This window comes from Camelus bactrianus, chromosome 20 (assembly GCF_048773025.1).
Source record: "Camelus bactrianus isolate YW-2024 breed Bactrian camel chromosome 20, ASM4877302v1, whole genome shotgun sequence".
NCBI lineage: Eukaryota > Metazoa > Chordata > Mammalia > Artiodactyla > Camelidae > Camelus > Camelus bactrianus.
The window spans coordinates 24447903-24470622 of record NC_133558.1 but is presented as its reverse complement, the minus strand read 5'-3'; the positions used below and the strand labels follow the sequence as shown (position 1 = coordinate 24470622).

General features: G+C 52.6%; 1 protein-coding gene across 2 annotated transcripts in view; it reads left to right on the top strand.

Annotated features, from left to right (window-relative positions):
* MDGA1 (MAM domain containing glycosylphosphatidylinositol anchor 1) overlaps positions 1–16207 on the top strand; it is a 56910-nt gene extending 40703 nt beyond the window's left edge. Inside the window, exons 9-17 of one of the 2 annotated variants that reach the window (XM_074348604.1) lie at positions 433–717; positions 2379–2530; positions 3366–3543; positions 3771–3794; positions 4780–4932; positions 5318–5452; positions 10029–10159; positions 10337–10445; positions 11230–16207. In XM_074348604.1, coding sequence (XP_074204705.1) covers positions 433–717; positions 2379–2530; positions 3366–3543; positions 3771–3794; positions 4780–4932; positions 5318–5452; positions 10029–10159; positions 10337–10445; positions 11230–11321 — 1259 coding nt within the window. In that variant the 3' untranslated portion in view covers positions 11322–16207. The remainder of the gene's footprint in view (positions 1–432; positions 718–2378; positions 2531–3365; positions 3544–3770; positions 3795–4779; positions 4933–5317; positions 5453–10028; positions 10160–10336; positions 10446–11229) is intronic. The other variant, XM_074348605.1, reaches the window with a different exon arrangement.
* The last annotated feature ends 6513 nt before the right edge of the window (positions 16208–22720 follow it).

Genomic DNA, 22720 nt, shown 5'->3' with positions numbered 1-22720 from the left:
ATCTATTATTCCCCTACTTTAAAAAGAGGGAAAACGAGTCACACAAAGGTTAAGTAACTTGCCTAAGATCTCACAGCTAGTTAGAGGCAGGGCTGGGATTTGAACTTAAGCCATCTAGTTCCGGGATCATGCTCTAAATCCCGACGATATGCTGCTTTTCGTTGGGGGGAGGGAACGGGGCCGTTTGAGGCGTGAATGCAGGCCCAGTCTGGGAGCAACGCTGGAGATTATGGCGGGAAGGGGTAGATATCTACAGATCGAGGAGGTATGAGCGTGGCTATAGTGTGAGTATGTTGCTAGAGTGTTTCCGCCCTGAAACTTCCCGGCTGGGGGGCGCGGGAGTAGGCGCGTGTGCGTCGCCTCCCCATGGGGCCGCTCCTCGGACTCCAGTCCGTGAGGACAGGCCCCGCTGACCGCCGTCCCCACCCCCAGTCCCGCCGGAGGTGGAGCCCAGCTCCCAGGATGTCCGCCAGGCGCTGGGCCGGCCCGTGCTCCTGCGCTGCTCGCTGCTTCGAGGCAGCCCCCAGCGCATCGCCTCGGCTGTGTGGCGCTTCAAAGGGCAGCTGCTGCCTCCGCCGCCTGCCGTCCCCATCGCCGCCGAAGCCCCCGACCACTCCGAGATTCGCCTCGACGCCGTCACTCGAGACAGCAGTGGCAGCTATGAGTGCAGCGTCTCCAACGACGTAGGCTCGGCTACCTGCGTCTTCCAGGTCTCCGGTGAGCGTCCCCTTGGTCCCGCGCCACAGAACCCCGCCCCAATTTCAAACCTAGCTACGCCTAGCTTGGGCCCCGCCCCTTTCCGGCTCACCTGCTCCTGATTTAGGCCCCAGCCTTTCCAGGACCTTCCCGTGCCACGTCTAGACCCCACCCATGCCTCCCGGATCCAACCAGAACCTCCTCTTACAGCCTTGCCCCCTCCACTTGCCCACATAGGTCTAGGCTTTCCCCTTTCAAGGTCCGCCAGACAAGGCCTAAGCCTCACCTGTTTTAGCTCATTTCGGTTCCTGGCCTCTGACAGCCACACCCCTGTCAAGCCGGCACCGGGCCTAGGCTTCATGCCTCAAGCCCCGCGTGCACCAGGTATGAACCCTTCCCTTTAAAGGCCCATCCACGCAGCGCTTACTCCTCGCCTACAGAAGGCATAGGCTCCACCCTTTTCAGCCTCGTCCAATCCCAGATCTCCGCTTCCACCTGTTCGCAAAGCAGGCATCGGCTCTCCCTCCAGCCCCGCCCATACCAGGTTTAGACCCGCCCACTCAAGCCCTGGGCACCACCCCATTTCTGCCATCACTTTGCAAGGCCCTCCTCCTTCGTCCTTGACCCCGGAGACTGCAGATAAGTAATCTTCTCTTTTCCTGACCGGAGGCCCAATGTGAGGGGCCTGAGCTGTAGCTTAGAGGATGGAAGACTTCCCTCACCAGCTTCTCTGGAACGTCGTAGGTGGCGCTGGGCCAGCTAGGACACATTACCTGAGCTGTCACTCTAGAGAGGGTCAGGCCTCTAGGTGTCCAGAAATCCTTTTCAGCCCCATCTCTTCAAGTCATTCTGGTGGGCTGTTTGGGGCTGCAGGCGGGAGTGGGTTGGTCAGAAAGGGGTGGAAGTTGTGGTAAGGGTGGAGGGGAAAGGAGAGGAGCTGATGGGGTTGCTGATCCCCTCTCTCTTCCTCCCTTGGGAAGAGTCAGTTCCCTGTCAGAGCTAGTGGCAGAACCCCGGAGGAGAGCCCCATATGTGCCCTTCCCCCACTTTACTGCACCATGGGTCTCCCAGTAGCCTCTGACTGATTGGGTGCCCCTTTAGCTTTAATTTGAATCTCCTCACTCAACAGTAGGGGGCTAGGACCACAGGTAACTGGCCACCTCCCCAGCCCCTCTCCAGCCCACCCAGCCCTGCCAGCAGGAGGCCCCTGTGACATTTCCCACCTCCTTCCCCTCTCCCCTGTTCTCCCACACTTTCCCTGTCTCCCCACCTTTTCGCCTCTATCTCCTCTCTCTTCTCTTCCTTCTACCTCAATATCCTTGACCCTTCTTGGTGTCTTCTCCCCAATGCTCTTTCCCTGTAACTTCTCTAATATTCCTTCTCTGTGTCATCCCAAATTTCTCCTTTCTGTCTTTTCCTTGGCCTTTCTGCTCCATTCTCACCAACATCACCTCTTGAATTCCCAATCTCCCTTTCCTCCATCGCTCCTGCCCCATCCTCATTCTCCTCAATCTCCTCTTTTCCCACCATCTCCTCTCCTCACAATATTCCTTCTTTTTGTCTCCCCCTACCCTCTTTCTGTTCCACCCATCCTCTTTTGTCTCCCTCTCCCACACCTCCTTTCTCTATCTCTCCCCATCCCCTACCCTTCACGGCCCCATGCCCCCTCCCTGCCCTCTCAGCCAAAGCCTACAGCCCGGAGTTTTACTTCGACACCCCCAACCCCACCCGCAGCCACAAGCTGTCCAAGAATTACTCCTATGTGCTGCAGTGGACCCAGAGGGAGCCTGACGCTGTCGACCCTGTGCTCAACTACAGACTCAGTGTCCGCCAGGTGGGCCAAAGGGGACAGGGGCCCAGGTGCAGGCTAGCCCTGGGAATGCTCATGAAGCCAGGGGAAGGGGGTGGAGACACATTCACCCTCTTATCGATAACTGTTTATAGCCAGAGAGAAAGTGTTCTGGACACAGTAGCAGGAGCTGAGAGATTCTAGGGACCTTTCCTTCTGGACCCATACTCTAGGCACAGCCCTGAGAATTGAGCAGGTGTCTGCTGGGTAAATGTAGCAGAAAGGAGGCAGAGCCTATTCTGCTCACAAAACACAGAACCTACTCTAGCATCAGAAGTTTAAGGCATGAGCTTAAGTCTCATCCACAGGGCCCCTAGAATGCAAGGCCAGAGCTACTATGTTGGTCTTGTGTCCAGTCTAATTCCACATGGTTCTGTCCAGCCCAAGGGGTCGTCGGGTGAAGGGTGAGAGTGTGACTCTGGGGCAGACTGCCTAAGCTAAAATTCAGTTCTCTATTAACTTGTGTAGGCTACATCTGTTTGGCCTCAGTTTACTCATCTGTAAAATGGGGGTAATTATAATATTCCACCTGGTAGGATCATTATTTTGAGTTAATGATTGCAAAGCATTGAGGACAGTACCTAGCACACATTAATTGTTCAATATATGTTACTGTCACTTATTATTAAGATAGCCCCAGGAGGCAGGCATGGAAGGGGTGATTGCTCTATCTTATAGATGAGGAAACTGAGGGCTGGCTTCCTAGTCCTTTGCTCTTTTGCTTCCCAATGCTGCCCCCTAAAGTCACACCAGGGCCTGGGCTGGTGCTCAGGTGGAGGGCGTGGCCTGCTGGGCATCTGGAAACTCCCTGTATCTACAGTTGAATCAGCACAACGCCATGGTGAAGGCCATCCCAGTGCGGCGCGTGGAGAAAGGGCAGCTCCTGGAGTACATCCTGACTGACCTCCGTGTGCCCCACAGCTATGAGGTCCGCCTCACACCCTATACCACTTTTGGGGCCGGAGATATGGCCTCCCGCATCATCCACTACACGGAGCGTAGGTGGTGGTGGTGGTGGTGGTGGGAAGGGTGGGTCCATCTCATGTCCAGGGAACCCCTCTAAACTCCCCTTATGGTTCCTAAGCTTGGGTCTCTCCACTGTGCAGTATTATATTCTATCACTGCAGGCCAGGTACCTCTGGCCCCCAGTCTGGTCCTAAGCCCAGGCACCCTCTGCACAGCCCATACCTTGGTTCTGACTTAGTTTTCCTGCTTGCTTTCTCAGCCATCAACTCTCCCAATCTGTCAGGTAAGACACCCCTACCCACTTCTCCTTCTCTTTGAGGACACAAAGGCTTCCCTGGTGGGAGGAAGGGACCCCAAGAGATACCCAGAGAGAAAATGGTGTGGAGGCCAGTAGTTGAAAGGAGAAGCAGAAGGGAACAGTGCTGGGCTTTGAGATATTTGCATGAGGGATTTATTCTGGGGCTTAAAGGGACAGGGGTGGAATCAGGGGACATCTCTAACTCAGGACTTTTTGTCCCCACTTAGCACCATTCACTGTCCTCAAGATAAAAATGGAAAGACTAGGCTAATCCACATTCTCTGTTCCCTGGGGCAGGGTTCCTTAATCTGAGATCCATGGACCACCCCTCAGAGGATCAAAGGGGTCCATGAAACTGGAATCTGGAAGGGCATACAATTGCTTCTTTATTTTCCCTAACTTCTAGCAGAAATTTAACATCTCCTTCAATGATAAATGTAGGAAAGTGGTGTAATCACTACCTGTGACTTTGTCATCAGTAGAAATCGATGTTTTCACATCACCTAAAAGTTGTAGCAACTATCTCTAAATATCATTTCCATTCATTAGTATTTCAAAACCATAGTGGTTAGACCTAACACTGAATCTTGTGATTTATTTAGATAATAAAGAAGCCCACTTATTATATCACAAATTTGTTTTTAAATATTTTGACAACTATATTTCCTATAATTGATTTCCTTTGTAACCCTGTGTTTTTCATTTTATGCCCCTTAATAATTATTAAGAGATGGGGTCCTTCACTTCACCAGATGTCAGTTAGGTTTGCGGCACAAAAAAAATTTAAGACGTCCTGTTCCAAGAACAAATTTGTCAGAGGCCCCATTGCTTGGTTTCTGAAGCCCTGGAATCCTGGGCCCACTGCTTGTATGTTTGGGAACTGCCTCAGGGGTGGCCAGGGCTGGAGCAGGGGACCTGAGGAGGCTGACCCTCTTTGTCTCACTCCCTCCCCACCCTGCCCTGAATGCAGACAACACCTGCCACTTTGAGGATGAGAAGATCTGTGGCTACACCCAGGACCTGACAGACAACTTTGACTGGACCCGGCAAAATGCCCTCACCCAGAACCCCAAGCGTTCCCCCAATACTGGTCCCCCAACTGACATAAGTGGCACCCCTGAGGGTAAGGACATGGCCTGCTGCTAGGGATGGAGGACTGCTTCAGGGAGGGTTCTAGCCCTGGGGAGCTCCAGTCTAAGGGGAGACACAGTCCTATCCTTAAGGACCCCAGTCTGAGGGGAGGTACAGCCCCGCCCTTAGGGAGCCCCAGTCTGAGAGAGACAGTTCTGTCTTGCTAGAGGATTAGGAGGAAGAGAGACTGCTGCAGAGCTAAGAGCTCACAAATGCTGGGAGTCCTGTGCTGTGCTGTGAGCAGGGAGGACAGGGTGGGCTGGTGTGAGGCACCTGGGATTCAGACAGCTGATACTAAGGCAAAAAAGGAGTCAGGTGATAAGAGGCCTGGGAGGGGTGAGGAGGAGGCTGTTGGCACATCTGCCCCTTCCCTGCAGGCTACTACATGTTCATTGAGACATCAAGGCCCCGGGAGTTGGGGGACCGTGCAAGGTTGGTAAGTCCCCTGTACAACGCCAGTGCCAAGTTCTACTGCGTCTCCTTCTTCTACCACATGTATGGGAAGCACATTGGTGAGTCGAAGGACCACCAGGTAGTCTGCCTGAGCATGTGCTGGGGCTGGGAAGGGAGGGGGACCTATTGGAAGCTGGGGACTGGCTTATGTAAGACCTGGGCTTCCCAACTTGGCTGAATCACAGATCCTTGTAGGTGGTGTGAGCAGAATCTGGGTTTGGGGGAAATCCAGAGCCAACTTGTCTGAGGTTTTGAGATGATCAAGGCTTTCTGAGTCTACAAAGAAAATGGTTCCAAAAGAATGAGGTGGAAGTCTTGGAGGGGATGGAGAAATCAGCTAAGAGGTTGCTTGTATTGAATGCTTGCCAGATGCCAGGTGACATCCTGGGTGCTCTGTGTCTGTGGTCTCATTAACCCTCACAAACACCAGGTGAGGGTTACCATGTAGATTAGAGAGGTTAAGAATTTGTCCAAGATCACACAGCAACCCAAGTCTGTCTGACTCTACCAAGCCTTAAACACAGGGTTGGAAGGGAGCTGCTTTTTGAGCAGTGAGAGGAAGTCTTCCTTCCTAAGCATGGCCATGAACCTAAGGAGTGCCCTTTAGGAAGAGATGGTACTGGTAGGAGTGTCACATTAGTCAGTGAACTCATCAGTTCAGCCATCACTTCTGGAGCTCCTGCTCTATGCCAGGCATCAGGTGCTGCAGTGAACAGGACGGACAAATTCCTCATCCTCTTGGCACCTACAGTCAAGTGGGAAAGACAGACATTAAATAACTAATTGCACCACGTAGGATTTAGTGACCACTGTGATGCGTGTCTGCAGCAGAAAGACAGAGGCCAAGACAGCTGCTAACAGGGAGACCTGACTGACTCTGGGGGCCTGGATATAGAGGCTCTGCTAAGGAAGTAACCATTTTAAATTTATTTATTTATTTATTTGCATATTTATAGGAAAGATAATGTATTTTTGCATAGGTCAGAAGGTACAAAAGGGTGCATAATGAGAGTCCCTCTCCCATCTCAGTCCTCCTGCCACCTAGAGTCCTTCCCCAGAGGCAATCAATGTACTAGATTTGGTGGGTAAACTTCCAGAAATACTTTATGCAAATAGAAGCCAGTAAATATATATTCTTTTGTTTTGTTTTCGTATATATATATATACAAGCCGGAGAAAGCTTCATTGCTTTCCTCACTGCATGGTAGAGGAAGTGACTTTAAGCAAGCATCAACCTAAAGGCTCATTGTGGAGAAATGTCCACAGCTCGAGTGCTGGGTCAAGCTGAACTGATGAACTAGAATGAAGTGGGATGGAACCTTCTGCATCCACTGGGGCCCCCAGACCATCCACACAATCCAGTTCACCTGTGGCTGGGTCTGGACTTTGTGAGAAGCTTCCTGTGGGGTATGTGGAGAGTGGTGGTGACCAGGACTGCCCTGCCCTGCGCTGCCCTGCCCTGCCCAGCTAGAGTAACCAATTCAAACCAATCCTGGTTTGCCTCAGCCTTTCCCACTGTTGACACTAGGAGTCGCACATCCCAGGCAAATCAGAACAGGTGGTCATTTTATCTTCAGCTCAGGAGGGGATCCAGCTGGCAAGAAGAGCATATTGGCTATTATAGGGCCCTGGGAGATCAAGCCTTAAGAGCTGGGATGCCCAGGTACCTGGGTGCAAAGAAAGCTCTGAGGGAGCCATCTGTGCTCCAGAGCTTGCTTGGCGTTCCCAGCGGGTGGGACAAACACCAGTCAGTGAAAGCTTCTAGGAGGCAGGTTTGAATTCCACCTGAGGAAGATCCTATAAGCATCAGATCTGCCCAGCAAAGGAGTGGGCTATCTTGTCCCTGGACAGGAGGACTGTCCAGCAGGGGTCCTGTGCAGAGACCCCTGTCCCAGGTCATGTTACTCCCCTGCCCAGTCCCCTTCCATCACCATCTTCTCCAGGCCTTTCATACCTGACCCAGCCCCTGCTTGCTTCTCTGACCTCATTTTTTGCTTCTCTCCCCTGACTCCACTCAGCTCAAGCATACCAGTCTCCTTTAAATAATTGAGGCAGGTTCCTGCCTTAGAGGCCTTTGCTTGTGATATTTCCCCCAGCCTGGAATGTTCTTCCTCTCCCCTCATTCAGGCCTCCTTGGAGAGGTCCCTGACAGCCCCACCTAAAACAGCTCTCTGTCCCTTTCCTGCATTATTGTCTTCATAGTGCTTACCACCAAAAAAGCGGGAATTCCAGGAGGCAGGGGTCTTTGTCCTATTCATGGATGCATCTCTAGTGTCTAGAAAAGTGCTTGCTCAATTAATTGAATGAATGATAGGGCTGGGCTTGATGAACCGTAAGGGAACTTCTAACCCTGAGACTCTAAGAAAGCCCTTTTTCAGTCCTGATGACAGTCATAGAAAGTTCTTCATTGAACATTCAACTATTGAGAACAGATAGAAATTTGTTGGAAACTTTCCCTCAAGGAGTCAAATAGGGAGAGAAGATGTGAATCCCAATAACTGCCACACCACAGAGCAGAGGGCTATCTGGACACAGGGAGCTGCAGTTTAAGGACTCAGTTCCCAGGAAGCACAAAGGGCTCCCAACGCAAGCCCAGGAAGACTTCTTGGAGGAGGTGATGTTTCAGAGAGGCCTTGAAGCACAGGAAGTATTTGGCCAGGGGAGCATAGTAGGGGAGGGCATCTCAAGCAATGGGTACATCCTGGGCAAAAGCCCAGAGTCTGGAGAGCTGGACTGTGTCCAGGGTGCAGCATGTAGCTCAGTTTGGCTTTGGAGGTGACAAGGAAGGTAGAGAAGAATGTAGTGAGCAGGCATCCTTATGGCCCCAGCTTACCCTGTGAGAGGCTGTCAGGAAGCAGGGGAGATCTTAGAGCTGGTAGGATGATCAGAGAAGAGGGCAGAGATTCAATTTCTGTTTAAGCAGTGAAAAGGTGGGGTTCCCCAACTAGAGTCCTTGGGGCAGGGTGGTGGAGGAGGAAGAAAAGGTATGGGAATTGAGGCTGGACCCCAGGGGTGGTGGGATAGGAACAGGGGGAAGATCTCTGGGAAGAAGAGAGGGAGGTCCTTTTGAGGCTGGTGGGGAGCCCAAAAGGCACTGAGGCTTGGGCCCTGACTAAGCCAGTGTGGCATCTCTTGGCTGGTTGCAGCCCTCTCAGGCCCCCATCTGCTGGTGAGGGTCCCCCACGTGCCTTGAACCTTTGGTGTGCTCCTTCCACAGGCCTGGGCCTGCTACTGGGGAGAGGAGGGTGTTTCTTGCTGTGCTGGCCCCTCCTCCCCCCTCCCTTCTCACCCCACCTGGCAGCTCTGGGCACCAGCTGTCCCCAGACCTTGTGTCTCACTGGCTCTCCCTGGTCCAAGCCAACTCTTTTTGTCTCAGGCAGGTAACATTTGGTGGCTCTCCCCACTGGGGTTCTGTCTATCTGGTGTCACAGATGGTGTGGCTTTGTCTGTGGGCAGCGCCATGGAAATGCCAGCCACCAGGTGACATTTAAGATTGATTCCCCTTCCCTCCGAGCCAGGTCTTTCATGTCACAGGGGGCTGGAGGTGGGCTGGAAGAGCTGGCGAAGGGCATGACCTTTCCTGGGTGCTCTTAGCCAAGGCTTGATCCCCTCCTTCTCTTCCACTGCCCCTCAGCACCTCCAGAATTTCAGGCCCTGGGTCTGTGAGCAAAAAAAGCTCAGCACCCCCATACTAATACTTCCAGAATTTCACATTTTACCACAGCTATGTAGCATATATACTAATATCTTTATTTAAATCAACTCACTATTTTTTTTTCTTAGGTTTGTCCTAAGCATCAGTATTAGAGAAATCATGAGTTTGAAGGGCTACTTTATTCACCCCTTAAAACATACATATAAGTATTAAATTTTTTATTGAGGTATGATTAACATTATATTAGTTTCATATGTACAATGTAATGTTTTGACATTTGTATATATTGCAAAAAGATCACAATAAGTCTAGTTGACATCCATCACCAGAACTTTTTTTCCTTGTGATGAGAAATTTTAAGATTTATTCTCTTAGCAACTTCCAAATATGCAATACAATGTTATTAACTATAGTCACCATGCTGTACATTATATTCCCAGGACTTATTTATTTTATGATTGGAAGTCTGTACCTTTTGACTTCCTTCACCCATTTTATCCACCCACCACACTCTAAGTACTAAAAAGTTAAAGTCCATTCCTGTACCTCCAGAAATCACCATATGTATCATGTACCACCAAGTGTGTGCATTGAATTGCATGCTTTGGGAATCCTGCTCTGGGTTCAGACATGGGCCCCACTGTCCTGGGACAACTCCCCTGTCTAGAGGAGGAAGGGTGAGGGGGGTGGTATGTGTGTATGTATGTTCCAGGGATAGGGGATTAGCTGATTAGGAAGGAATGGAAAAAAATGAAAGAAAACTTCAAACTGTCCTGGTGAATGGAAGCCCTGCTGCTGTCCTCTCTCTTTCCCATGCAGCGGTCCCCTCTGGGATAAGGGGACACAGAACCAGTCTGCAATGGGGAGAAGGTCCCATCCAACGGGGACAGTGCTGTGGGGAGTGGTAGGGAGTCAAGCTTGGTGAATGGGGAAAGGTGAGGGTGCTCCCTCACTGCCCCATCTTCTCATGCCCACCACAGGGTCCCTCAACCTCCTGGTGCGGTCCCGGAACAAAGGAGCACTGGACATGCATGCCTGGTCCCTCAGTGGCAATAAGGGCAATGTGTGGCAGCAGGCACATGTGCCCATCAACCCCAGCGGGCCGTTCCAGGTGAGTCTGCCGGTGCTCCTCACTGCTTTCCTGGCCCCCGGGCTTCTGCTTCTGGGAGCTGAGGAGGAAAGCATGCAGGGATTGGGGGGTCTTTCGGGTAGACTGAGGCTAAGGGCTGGAAGCCTCTGGTGCAGAACCTCCCTCACCCCTGCTTCCTGCTCTTTGACCCCACCCCAGATTATTTTTGAGGGGGTTCGAGGCTCGGGCTACCTGGGGGATATCGCCATAGATGATGTCACACTGAAGAAGGGAGAGTGTCCCAGGAAGCAGATGGATCCCAATAAAGGTGCAGGATGGAAAGAGGGTGGGGGGATTGCTGAATCTTCTGGGGGGCCATGTGGGTGGGCATTGGTGTCAGGGGAGGCATTGGTGTCTGAATGGGAGTTTAGAGTGGCTGGATGACGGGATGCATGTGTCAGTGACTGTGGGAACAGGTGCCAGTATGTGTGGTACCCACCTTGGGCCCCACCCTGGCTCAGGCTGTGGGACGTATATATGGAGGACAGTGATATGACCAGATCCTCCTGTGAGCTTACTAAGTTGTTTACAGTAGCAGCATCTCTGTCTGGGTACATCTGTGTGTGTTGGGGGTAGGGGAATCCAGATGTGAACATGCACCCCCTCCTACTTCCCCCACTGGGAGCCAGGTAAATGCAAGCAATAATAACAGCTTGCATTTACCAAGTGATTATGGTGTACCAGGCGAGGTACACACACCTGTATATGCATGATCTCATTCATTCCTCACAACAGTCCTCTGGGGTGGCTTTTACTATTAGACTCATTTTACAGATGAGGAAACTGAGGCCACTGATATTGAGTGAATTGCTCTTTGTCTTAGTGAGCCACAGAGCCAGGATTTGGATCTTGGCAGGCAGAGTTAACCCCCACACCACACCACCTCACGTCTTACGAGTGTGTCTCTGTGCACAGAGGGCCGTGCCCACCTCCAGGTCCCCCAGAGAGAGGGACAGAGTAATGGCCCCCCCATGGCCTGCATTCCTGCTCCTCCCTGGCCCTACTGAGCTGACAGGAGCCCTGGCCTGTCTCCCTTTTCTCTCCTGTCACAGTGGTTGTGATGCCGGGCAGTGGAGCCCCCTGCCAGCCCCGCCCGCAGCTCTGGGGGCCTATGGCCATCTTCCTCTTGGCGTTGCAGAGATGATGAGTGCTTCATGGCCCCCCCACCCCGCCCCCGGCACACCAAAGTGTCTGCATCGTACCAAAGACTGACCCCCGCCAGCCGGGGTGCCCAGGGGCAGGGCCGCCTGCCAGGGAAGGGGCCTGCATTGGCTGCGAGGATGAGCAGAGAACAAGGACAGAGGCCTGGCACTGAGGCCCCAGAGACAGTTGTTACACACACACACACACACACACACACACACACACACACATATTAAAGCACAAGTTTCTATCTGACCTGCCAGCACCTTCTTTACTGCAGAGACAGGACTCGCCTGAATGGCATCCATTACCCCAGGGACCTTGGTGCCATGTAGGCCTTGTCCTGGCTGCATCCGTGGTGTGTTTCTGACCTTCCCCTGTCCCTGACTCAAGGCTGAGCTCAGCCCAGTGGCTTTACCAGAAGCCAGAGGGGAGAAGACATGGGAGCCCTGCCCTTGGCTGGCCTCTGGGACTCCCTGGATGGGGGAGGCCGGGGTCAGGGGGGCCAGGTGGGACTTTGTGAGCTCTGTGAATATCCCCATGCAGGGAACAATGAGGGAGATGAGGCACCTGCTGCATAAACTCTGTTCCCAGAGCAAGGGCCAGAAGCTGGAGACCCCAGGTCACCTAGATCCCCTGACCCATCCCTGGAACGTCATATTCCCCATCACTGTGCCCCCTTCAAAGGGATCCAGTGCAGGGTCTTGGGCCTGGGAAGTCTGAAGACTGATCCGTTCCCCAACCTCTCCTTCCCACTGCACCCCACCACACAAGCAGCTGCATTCCTGAGAGCACAGTCCCCACTCTGGTCTGTTGGCCTAACCTCAGCCCCCAGCTGCATCCCCGAGGAGCCAGGGGGAAGGGTTGGTGGCCAGGCCATTTTCTGGGGTGAAGCTTGACTTTGAGAGGAACAGAGGAGAAGTCCTGCTTTTGTGATTTCATACCCCCATATTGGACACTGATTTTAGGAGTAGAGGAGTCTCCATTTTTTATATACTTGCCGTGAAGGGGTGCCCTGGATAGGGGTGTTTGTAGGGGGGCTTCCTTTCCCCCTCCACCTCAAAGCACTGTCTACTGCGCTGTTCCCTTCCCCGCCCAGGGTCAGTGAAGAAGGAGGGGTTTGTAGAGCCAGGGGTGGTGTGTGGGGCAGTTGCTGGTCACCATGCTCCCTGGGAGTTGAGCCTCATTCCCCAACCTTGGGTGCTGGGTTGGGAGGCTGAGACAGGCATGATGGGACCTAGACCTCCTCCTCACCATCACCCCTGAGCCCCCTACCCAGATGTCCATGGGAGAGAGAGGGCCCAGCCCCCTTCAGGATGATTTGTCATGGATGTGTGCATGTGGCCGTGTGTGTGTGTGCACGCATGTGTGACCATGTGTGTGGACCCATCTGTGTCTGTGTACCACTGTGGGTACATCTCTGGCAGGAGAGTGTGCAAATATGGGGCTGTGTGTGCAATTATACATATCTGTTTGTGAGGCTGGGACTAACCCCCATCTCTGTGAGTGCCTGTGAGTTTCACGTATGTTTGCGGAGTGCTGGCCAAATATGCCACTTCAGCCCTATTCTATAATCTCAAGTGGCCTCTGACCACCTGAATTTCTACCTTTTATCCCCTATGGTTGACAAAGAGCTTACAGATGACCCAACAGAAATGCAAGCACCTTCAGTTGGGGGGGGGGTGTCACAGGGCTCTTCCTGGAGCATTTGGTGGGGACAGCTGCAGAAAAGAGGCAGCACTGTGATGCCAGAAGGCAGGCAGGAAACCAGAGCAAACGCTGCCCATCTCAGCTCTGCCAGGCCTGTGTTATCATCATCACCAACAGCTGGTGGGTGGCCAGGCCAGGGCTGGAGTGGGGCCTTCTGATACCTGACCAGCGTGGCTGCCTTCCCAGCCCAGCCAAGGTCTCTGTCCGAAATGAGTGGCTCCAGGTTCCCAGAACATGCTTCCATCATGTCTGCTGGGTATTGTTCCTTAATTGTCCCATCTGCACAGGGTCTGTTGCCCCAACTAGACTGTGAGCTCCTCCTCTGAGCCTTCCAATCCTCTCTCTCACCCCATCCCAACCTCATGCCCAGCACAAGTAGGCCTGTTATGGAATCGCTCAGCGGGCTTTGCCCAGTGGGATGGATTATATAAATCAGTGGTTCCCAGCCTGTCTGCAGAATAGGACCACCAGAGAGTCTTTTAGAAAGCACCAGTGCTGGGCCCTCCCTGGAGATTCCAGTTTAATTGGACTGAAGTGCAGCCTGGCATCAGAAATGTTTAAAAGCTCCTCTGGAGAACCTGAGAGTGGGAACCACTGGCCTATCACCTGTCAGGTGCTTCCTCCGTGCCCTCACTGGGGTGGGTGCTGGAGATTCAGAGATTGGTAGCCGGGAGCACTTCCTCCTTGGGGCTCCATGGTGCCCTGTGCCTACTGCCCTCAGATGACCTTTGAGTGCATCTGTCCCCTCTCTGACTGCTCTGTGAAGGGGACCCTGTCTCCCTTGTTCACCGACACATCTGTAGAGCTGGATACAGAAAAGGGGCTCAGCATATGTTGGCTGAGCTGAACTGCAAACATGCTGCCCCCGAGTTCCTGGTCTGTTTGGAGAGAGGGAACATGGTCATATGGACAGAGTACACAGGACAAATGAGCAACAGGGAACAGTGCCAGAGGGAGATCAAGGTGGGCCTGGGCAGCACTGACTTGAGGGTGGCTTGACCTGGGCTAGCAATGTGCCTGAGTGAGCTGCTGAGGTCCTTGGTCCTCACGTGTGTCTGTGTGTGCCAGCTCGTCTGCAGGGGATGTGGGTGTCAGCACATGCTCACCTTAACAGTGTGTGTGATTTGAGCACCTAGGAGTGTGCCAGCATGTGTGTGTGTGTACGAGGGGGTCTGCAAGGAATAAGTGTCTGTGTGTCGTCAGGTGACTTATGAGTGTTTGAGTGTCTGTGTGTGCCTGTGAGTCAGCCCCTCTGTGTCAGTGTCGGGTGTGTCGTGTATGTCTTCGTGTGTCAGTGATTGTCAGCAACTGTGTGTTGGTAGGTGGCCCATGAGGACCCCCAGCCCAGGGGAGACCAGGCTGGCTGGATCCAGTGCATCTCCCCAGTGGTAGTCTCGCCCTCTGGGTCAGGGTGGCTGAGGCATTTTGTGGCCTTAAAATGGGGAGTCCAGGGTCAACCTTCAGGGTGTTGGGGTCCTCCACCCCTGTCCCCTTCAGGTTGGTGTCTGGGGGACAAAGGGACTCCTGGGGCCAGCTGTTATTTAAGTAGGAGAGAGGGAGTCTCAGCTTGGCTGTCTGCTCTGGGACCATAACCAGACACCAGGCATGCCGAGCTGAGCCTGTAGACCAAGCCCCCTCCTCCTGGGGTGCTCCGCCCACCTCCACCCTCTCTGGGATAGCTCTGACTCCGCTTTCTCATTCATTTTCCTTTCTCTCTATGTCCCTCCAAAGTCCCTGGCTCAGGTTGACAGTGCTGGGACAGTACTAGTCCAAACTCCTCATGGTCTGAATGAGAGTGAAGACCAGAGAGGGAAAGGGACTGGCCCAAGGTCACACAGTCAGTTAACATGAAGCCAGCCTTTGAAGCCAGGTATTACAGCCCTGAGGGTATCACACCTCTGGTCATTGCCCCTGGGGTTTCCTGCCAGGCAACAAGGAGGAGCTTGGTCAAACAGCCCTGTCTCCTGGTGCCTGTGCAGATATTACAGTTGTTACTGGGCCCTGCACTGGGAGAGGTACTATCCTTGCCCCCAAATCTGGCCTCGCATCCCAGGCCACAGCCCCTCCTGCCCAGTTCAGGCCTGGGTGCCTCATGGAGACTACCACCCTCTGCCCACCCTGGTTGAAGCTGCTGCCCCTCCCCCAGGCTCCCAGATGAAAGGGACTCTGTTTCCCCTCCCCTCTGTCTTCACACGAGCCTGGGCTGGGAATGAAGTTCAGTGTGTCCTCGTGTCCTCGTCTCATTGACTTCCCTCTACGGTCCAGGGGAGCCTGGGAGAGCAGGGATAATCCTTGTGTTTTCCTCTCCCCAGACAGCTCAAAAGGGTTAGGGGGTATTTTCAGGGTCTGTCCCGGGAATGGGGTGGGTAAACCTGCTCAAGAGAGTTCCCATAGGGCCACTAGTTGAGATTCTGGGTTCAGGGGAGCCCTCCCCAATTCCAAAGGCAGGATAGCAGCCCCCTCTCTGTTGAGTCAGTGCCATTGTGTTTGTGCATATGAGAGAAGGTGTGTGTGAGGGTGTGTGTTGGGGCAGAAGGACCACTCTTTCTTGGGGACTCCTTGATCCTTAGAGCTGGAAGGGACCTTAGAGAACATCTAATCCAGTGCCCCCACTGTACAGGTGAGAAAGCTGAGGTCCAGAGAGATGGCACTTGCCTACCACTGTCCCCTCACCTCATGTCACCTATATTCATTTCCCAGGGGCCCCACTGGGAATGCCCCTCCTCCGGGCACCTCCCCCGCTCCCAGCCGCCTACATAATCACCATCTCAGCCCAGTTCTGCTGGCCCCTCTTCTCTGGGTGGTCTCCAAGCATCCTTCCTGCCCCAGGGTGGGCAGCTCACCAAGGCCTTTATCCCCAACCCAGGAGAAGGGACAGGGGAACGAGGGGACTGCTCCAGCCCTGAGGCCTCAAAGACTTGGGAGAAAGCCAACCCCTCCATGCCCAGGCCCATCCCACCACCAAGGTAAAAGCACAACAGGAGACCCTCATTAATGGGTGAAAGGTATTGGGGTTGTTTTAGTCACATGACCCCATCCTCACCCCTTTGCCTTGCTCTCTGTCTCCACCCCAGCCTCTGTCCCCATTTTGTCCCCCTTTCACCCCCATGTCCCCCAAATGTAACCTCTAGTTGTGGACGCGGTTGTTTCAATCAATAAAGCTGCAGTGTTCTAGTCCTCGGGGTCAGGCTGTGTGTGTTGTGGAATGGGCACAGGTGGGTGGAATGGGCAGCCCAGGCCTGGAGGGGGCTCCCCTAGGCCCCAGGAGGGGCCGTTCTTCCCTTTGATGCCTGATACTGTGGATCCTGCTCTGTGGCCTGGACAATGGGGACCTGCGGCCTGGTGTCCAACCCAACGAACTCAGGTGGCCTCGTTCATTTGTTCTTTCAACAAATACTAGCTAAATACTGCCTTTGTGGAAGCTCCTGCTCAGTGGGGGAGATGGACACTAAGCTCATAATTACACTGGGAAATGTATCCTTATGGACACAATTGGGGCTGTGAAGGAAACTGGTGCTGTGGAAAAAGGTAAGAAGAAGGTCTTATTTGAGTTGGGGCTGTGGGGAAGACTTCTCTAAAGAAGAGACATTTAGGAGACAACTAAAGAATGATTGGAGTTAGCCTATTGGGGCAGAAGGAGTCTTCCAAGCAGAGGAAACAATATTCACAGGCCAAGGGTGAAAAAAACATAGAAGTCTCAAGGAAGGGGACAGAAGACAAAGAAGGAGGAATAAAGTTGATCCACTACCTGTGCCAACTCTGCTCTTTCCCTTCTTGGCACCAACCCCCATATTTGTCCTACACGCTCCTTCTCCCCCTTCCCCCAATCACTGTGTTCCTGTCCTGGCCCCGTAAACCCCCTGCACTCTACTTGGGGCTGCCTCCCTTATTCACCACCAGTTAGCTGCCCATTCATCCCAAAATTATTTTGTGCCAAACTTCCCCTTTTACCAGACCTCTCAGAATCCTAAAACTTCATGCTGGGTGGTCCTTAAAATCACTTATTTCAATCATCTCCTATACTTTCCTTGGGAAAAATAGGCTTGCCAAGATCACAGAGGCAGGCAGTGATGAGGAAAATTCACTCTCCCATGAAGGCTTGTGAAGCGACCCTGAATCAAGGGCTCATGTGTCATGATATGAACTGTACCACGAGATCAGGCAAGTGACAGGAAGAGAGCTTTTTGTGTTACTTAGTAGTAACAGGCAGGTAGAGCAAATAGTTTCATTTCTGTGTTTCAAATGGGGAAACTGAGGCTCAGAAAGGTGACAAGACTAGGGGCTCCACATCCCACCTTTATCGGCTCACACCTTGGGTAACTTCTTGCTGCCACACCAGGGATTTCTCTTCCTGAGCTTGGAGCCCACCACTGCTTTGGGTTGGCTCATTGGGTACAAGGAAGAGAGATTCACTCAAGCTCACTCAAGTCCAGGAGCCTTATTATGGGGCTCTACGTCTATGGAAGGGGGACAGATACTCTGAGAAAGCCAAACACAAGAGCTGTAATAGGGATGGATTTCTTGAACCAGATGGGTATTCTAGATTCAAGGTAGTTTTAGGAGTTTATGGGTCCTCACCTGGCAGAGTAAAGATGGCTGCTAATCCTCTGTTATCTTACCTATAGAGAGGGGACGTCTAATTCCTTTCTCCTTGAATATGGGTTGGTCTTAGTGACTTGTCTGACCAACAGAATGTGACATTTTGAGTTGAAGATGCCTTGCAGCTTCAGCTCAGTCCTCTTGGAATGTTCTCTCTGGGAGCCATGGACCACCACATAGGATGTCCAACTCCTCTGAGACCAATTTGTGGGAGAGGTCCCGTGAGGGGCTCCAATTGATCAGCCCAGCTGAACCCAGACTTCAGCCCGGACCCCCACATAGCAGCAGACATGGCAGTGAAGCTGTCTTGGACCCTCCAGACCACCCCATCCACCAGGTGAACACCTCCATCGATGCCTCAGGTAACAGAAGAATTGACCAGTCCAGCTCCACCCAAATTCCTGACCCACGAAGTCATGGAGTGTAATAAATATAATTGTTGTTTTAAGTCCCCAAGGTTAGGGGTGGTTGGTTACAACAGCAATAGATAACCACCCTGCCATGATTCAGCCACTTTCCAGCATCTGCTTCTTTTTGCCCACACAGTTCTCTTCTGACTCATAGTGTCTCTTCCTTCATTACTTCTGCTTTCTGGACATCATGACCTCTCCAGATCCAACTCTCCCTCATGATCTTCCAGGGGCAGCTCCCAGCATTCACTGACTCAGCCTCTCTAGAGAAAGAGCCCACTGGACTGGCCCACCATTTTGTGCCCAGTCATACATACGTCACTGGGAAACCTTCTGATTGGTTGCCCTTAGGTTAAGAGTCATCCTGACTCAGTCAGCTGGTTTGGAGGAAGGAGTCATGAATATAAAACATGGGTGCCTGGGAGCTGCTGCTTCTAGATAGGCTGTGGGTGGACCCACTTCATAGGGGCAGGTGGCTGGCAGGCACCATAAACTTACTTCCTTGGTTCTTCCCTCTTTTGCTCTTCCTCAAATGACCGTCTGTCCCCAGAGGAACAGTTGTGCAGTATGTGCCCTATGAAAGTGACCCTGTCCAAGGACAGGTCTCAGTGCAAATTATATAGGTAGGTCAGGTAACTTCCAGTAACAGAGTCTTGAGTTATGCACTTAGAGGGACTCAGATATTTTTGTTTTCATGTTTACAGATGAGGAAACTGGTGCTCAGAAAAGTGCCGTAGTTACCCAAGCTCATGCAGGTTAGAAGGGGAAGAACCTGGAGGCATATCTAGGTTTTTTGACTGTGGTGCAATGTTTGTTCATGTCAGCCAGGCCCTCTCCTTCTCTTCTTCCCCTTTGGGATTATTCTGTTTTTCTCACCAGCTTATTCCCAGGAGCTGGGAGAAACAGGGCCCTTTCCTGTATGGCCCTCTGCTTCAGATGAAAATTGTCCCTGGTCCTGATTTTCTATTTCTAGCTGCCTGACCTTTTTGTAAATGTCCTTTGTGGAAAGCTACCATAACACCTTTTTAGAAAGAGGTTGGGTATAAATAAATCCAAGAAAAAAGTCGAAACTCTTCTCCTTGAAGTCACCCCAACCCCGGGTGGAGGATTCCCTCTATGCTGCTTCTTGAACTGCCTGCTCCCAGATTCCTTTCTTTCGTGCAGCCCCATCAGTGCCCAGCCCATCTCCCGGCTCTGAGGTCAACTTGGCAGGCCCCTCAAATGCAAATCCTACCACTGGATCCATCACCCTGTCTCTCTAATAGTTTTGATCTTTAAAAATGTTTTGAGTTTCCCATTTCTCTCTGGCCTCCAGAGACCAGCCAAAGCTCAGCCAAATGGAGTCAGCACTTTGCAAGTCCTCACTCCATTTACACAGGTTGCCCTAAGTAGAGCCCCACTCTCAGTGCCCCCACCCCCCAGAGCACCCACCAATTCACTCTCAGCCACAAGGCAGTGAGAAGTAGAGTAAAACATCAGTCAGAGAGGCTGAGAGTGCCAAATGTCCACACAGTGGGAGTCGCTGCTGCCTTTTAGAGATGCCCATAATATACCGTTGAGAGAGAAAAGCAGATTAGAAAAGAGCATGCCTTGTACTCTCACATTTTTTTGTGTGTGTAAAATATCTCTGTGTATTTGTGTATGTGTATTTTCTCTAAGTCCAGAAGAATATTCACTGAGCTATCTGTCGTTATCTCACTGGAGAAATTTCAGATCATTCTGACTCACATCTTTAGACTTTTCTGTACTGTCTGGACATTTTTACATGAACATGTATTATTTTTAATAACCAGGGAAAAAAATCTATTTTCTCAAAAGCCAGAAGTCATCAAGGACTATAGATTAGAAGTAAAGGTCACTTTCTGTTCTTAGCATTATTTGTGTAACTATACATCACAGAGATTGAGAAAGGGCTTTGAACTTAGGCCTTGAAATCTTTTCCTGCTGATTTATTTAAATAAAAACACTCGGACAATTGAGAGGGAAGGAAGAATTGGATTGTGATGATCAGGGTTGAGGAGGTGGGGATGTCAAGTCATGTTTTGACTAAGAGAAATCCCAAGGAGAAAGAATAACACTACTTCCAGCAACAAGCACGAACATTTGAGGTATATCCAACCTCCCTGTGAGTGTGTGCATGTGCGCATGGGTGCTGGCACACATGAGTGCATGTGCACGTTCTCTTTGGGACAGCGTGGCACTGGCAGCCCCTGTGCAGTGCTGGCACCTCCCTGCCTCTCATGTATGCAGGGTCATTTAAGGGGGCCTCACTCCAACTAGGGTGAGTGTGTGGGCAAATACATCCCACCAGGAGGGGAGCAGGAGGGCTGGCCTGTGCGGCCTGGGCAGGGCCTAGAAGGGACAGGTAAGAACTGCCTTTGGGATCTTCCCAGTCTCCTTTCCAACCCAGGTGGCAGAAAGACCCTCAGAAACTCTCAGACCCTTGACTAGAAACATCCAGGCCTCTGCTGATCTCTGCCTCAAGACTAGGATCAGAGAAGGGGTCCTGATTCCATGGGAGAGAGGGAGAGAAAGGGGCTGAGGAAAGGTGGAGAGAGACAGAGACTGAGCCCAGGAAGTGAGGAGGGACAGGGATGCTTGGATCCAAATCCTGGTTTGTGAACTTAAATAAGTCAGCCCCAACTGAGTCTGTTTCCCTGTAAATTGAGGGGTCAGCGTGGGCGTGTTTGAAGGGTCTTCCAGCTCCGGGTAATAATGAAATGAGGGGGTGGGGTGTTCCTGAGCAATGAAGAGTAAGGGTGCTCCTACAAGGGGTTAATGGAAACCTCAGTGACAGAGCCCTATTTGTTTGTGGGACTGAGCATATGTCTGTGGCTATCTCCCTCCAAAACACTAGGGAACCCTGATACCCAGGCTCACCCCCAATCCATGAACTGCTCGCCCCAGACTCCAAGAGGCAGGCAAATGGCAAAAACCCTGAAACCTGAGTCCTGGTAGTGCGCCAGAGGCAGGGCTGTGTCTCCCCTCAGACTGGGGCTCCCTGAGGTCGAGGCTGTGTCTCCACCTTTATCTGGGGTTCGTTGTGGAAGGACTGAGTGTTCCCCTCAGTATGGGGTCCCTGAGAATGTGGCTGTGTCTCCCATCAAATCTGATTTCCCTGAGGACAGGACTGTTCCTCCCACCAAACTGGGGCTTCTAAAAGCAGGGTTGTATCTCTACTAAACAAGAGCACCTGTGAAGTGCTGAATGTCTGCCTCACACAGGGGCTCCCTGAGGACGGGGCTGTGTCTCCCCTCAGACTCAGGTTCCCTGAAGGCAGGGCTGTGTCTCCAATCAGTCAGGGTCCCTGTGGGCGGGGCTGTGTCTCCACCTTTTTCTGGGGTTCCATGTGGAAGGACTGAGTGTATCCCTCAGTTTGGGGTCCCTGAGAGTGTGGCTGTGTCTCCCCTGAAATCTGGCTTCCCTGAGGGCAGGACTGTTTCTCCTACCAAAGTGGGGCTTCCTGAAAGCAGGGCTGAGTCTCTACTAAACAAGGGCTCCTGTGAAGGGCTGTCTGTCCCCCTCAGACTGGAGCTTCCCGAGTATGGGGCTGTGTCTCTCTCAGACTGGGGCTCCCTAAGGCAGGGCTGTGTCTCTCCTCAGACTAGGGCTCCCTGAGCTCAGAGCTGTGTCTCCCTTCAAATCTGGTTACCCTGAGGGCAGGACTGCTTCTCCCACCAAACTGGGGCTTCCTAAAAGCAGGGCTATATCTCCACTAAACAAGGGCTCCTGGGAAGGGCTGTATGTCTGACTCAGACGGGGTCCCTGAGAATGAGCTGTGTCTCCCCTCAGACTGGGGCTCCCTGAGGACGGGCTGTGTCTCCCCTCAGACTCAGGTTCCCTGAAGGCAGGGCTGTGTCTCCCCTCTGACTGGGGTCCCTGTGGGTGGGGCTATGTTGCCACCTTTGTCTGGGGTTCCTTGTGGAAGGACTGAGTGTATCCCTCAGATTGGAGTCCCTGAGAGTGTGGCTGTGTCTCTCCTGAAATCTGGTTTCCCTGAGGACAGGACTGTTTCTCCCACCAAACCGGGGCTTCCTGAAAGCAGGGCTGTGTCTCTACTAGACAAGGGCTCCTGTGAAGAGCTGTATGTCCCCTTCAGTCAGGGGCTCCCTGACGATGGGCTGTGTCTCCCCTCAGACTGGAGTCCCTCAGGATGGGCAGTGTCTCCCCCCAGACAGGGGCTTCCTGAGTGCAGGGATGTGTCTCCCTCTCAGACCGCTGCCCCCTAAGGATGGGAAGTGTCTCCCCTCAGACTGGTGCTCCCAGAGAGGGGGGCTGTGTCTCCCCTCAGACTCAGGTTCCCTGAAGGCAGGGCTGTGTCTCCCCTCAAAACTGGTCTCCCAAGGGCAGGACTGTTTCTCCCGCCAAAGTGGGGGCTTCCTGAAAGCAGGGCTGTGTCTCTACTTAAGAAGGTCTCCTGTGAAGACCTGTCTGTCCCCCTCAGACTGGGGTTCCCCGAGGATGGGCTGTGTCTCTCCTCAGACTCAGGTTCCTTGAAGGCAGGGCTGTGTCTCCCCTCAGCATGGGGCTCCCTGAGGGGAGGGCTGTGTCTCCCCTCACACTGGGGCTCCCTGAGGGCAGGACTGTTTCTCCCCCCAGACTGGGGTCCCTGAGGGCAGGACTGTGTCTCCCCTCACACTGGGGCTCCCTGAGGGCAGGACTGTTTCTCCCGCCAAAGTGG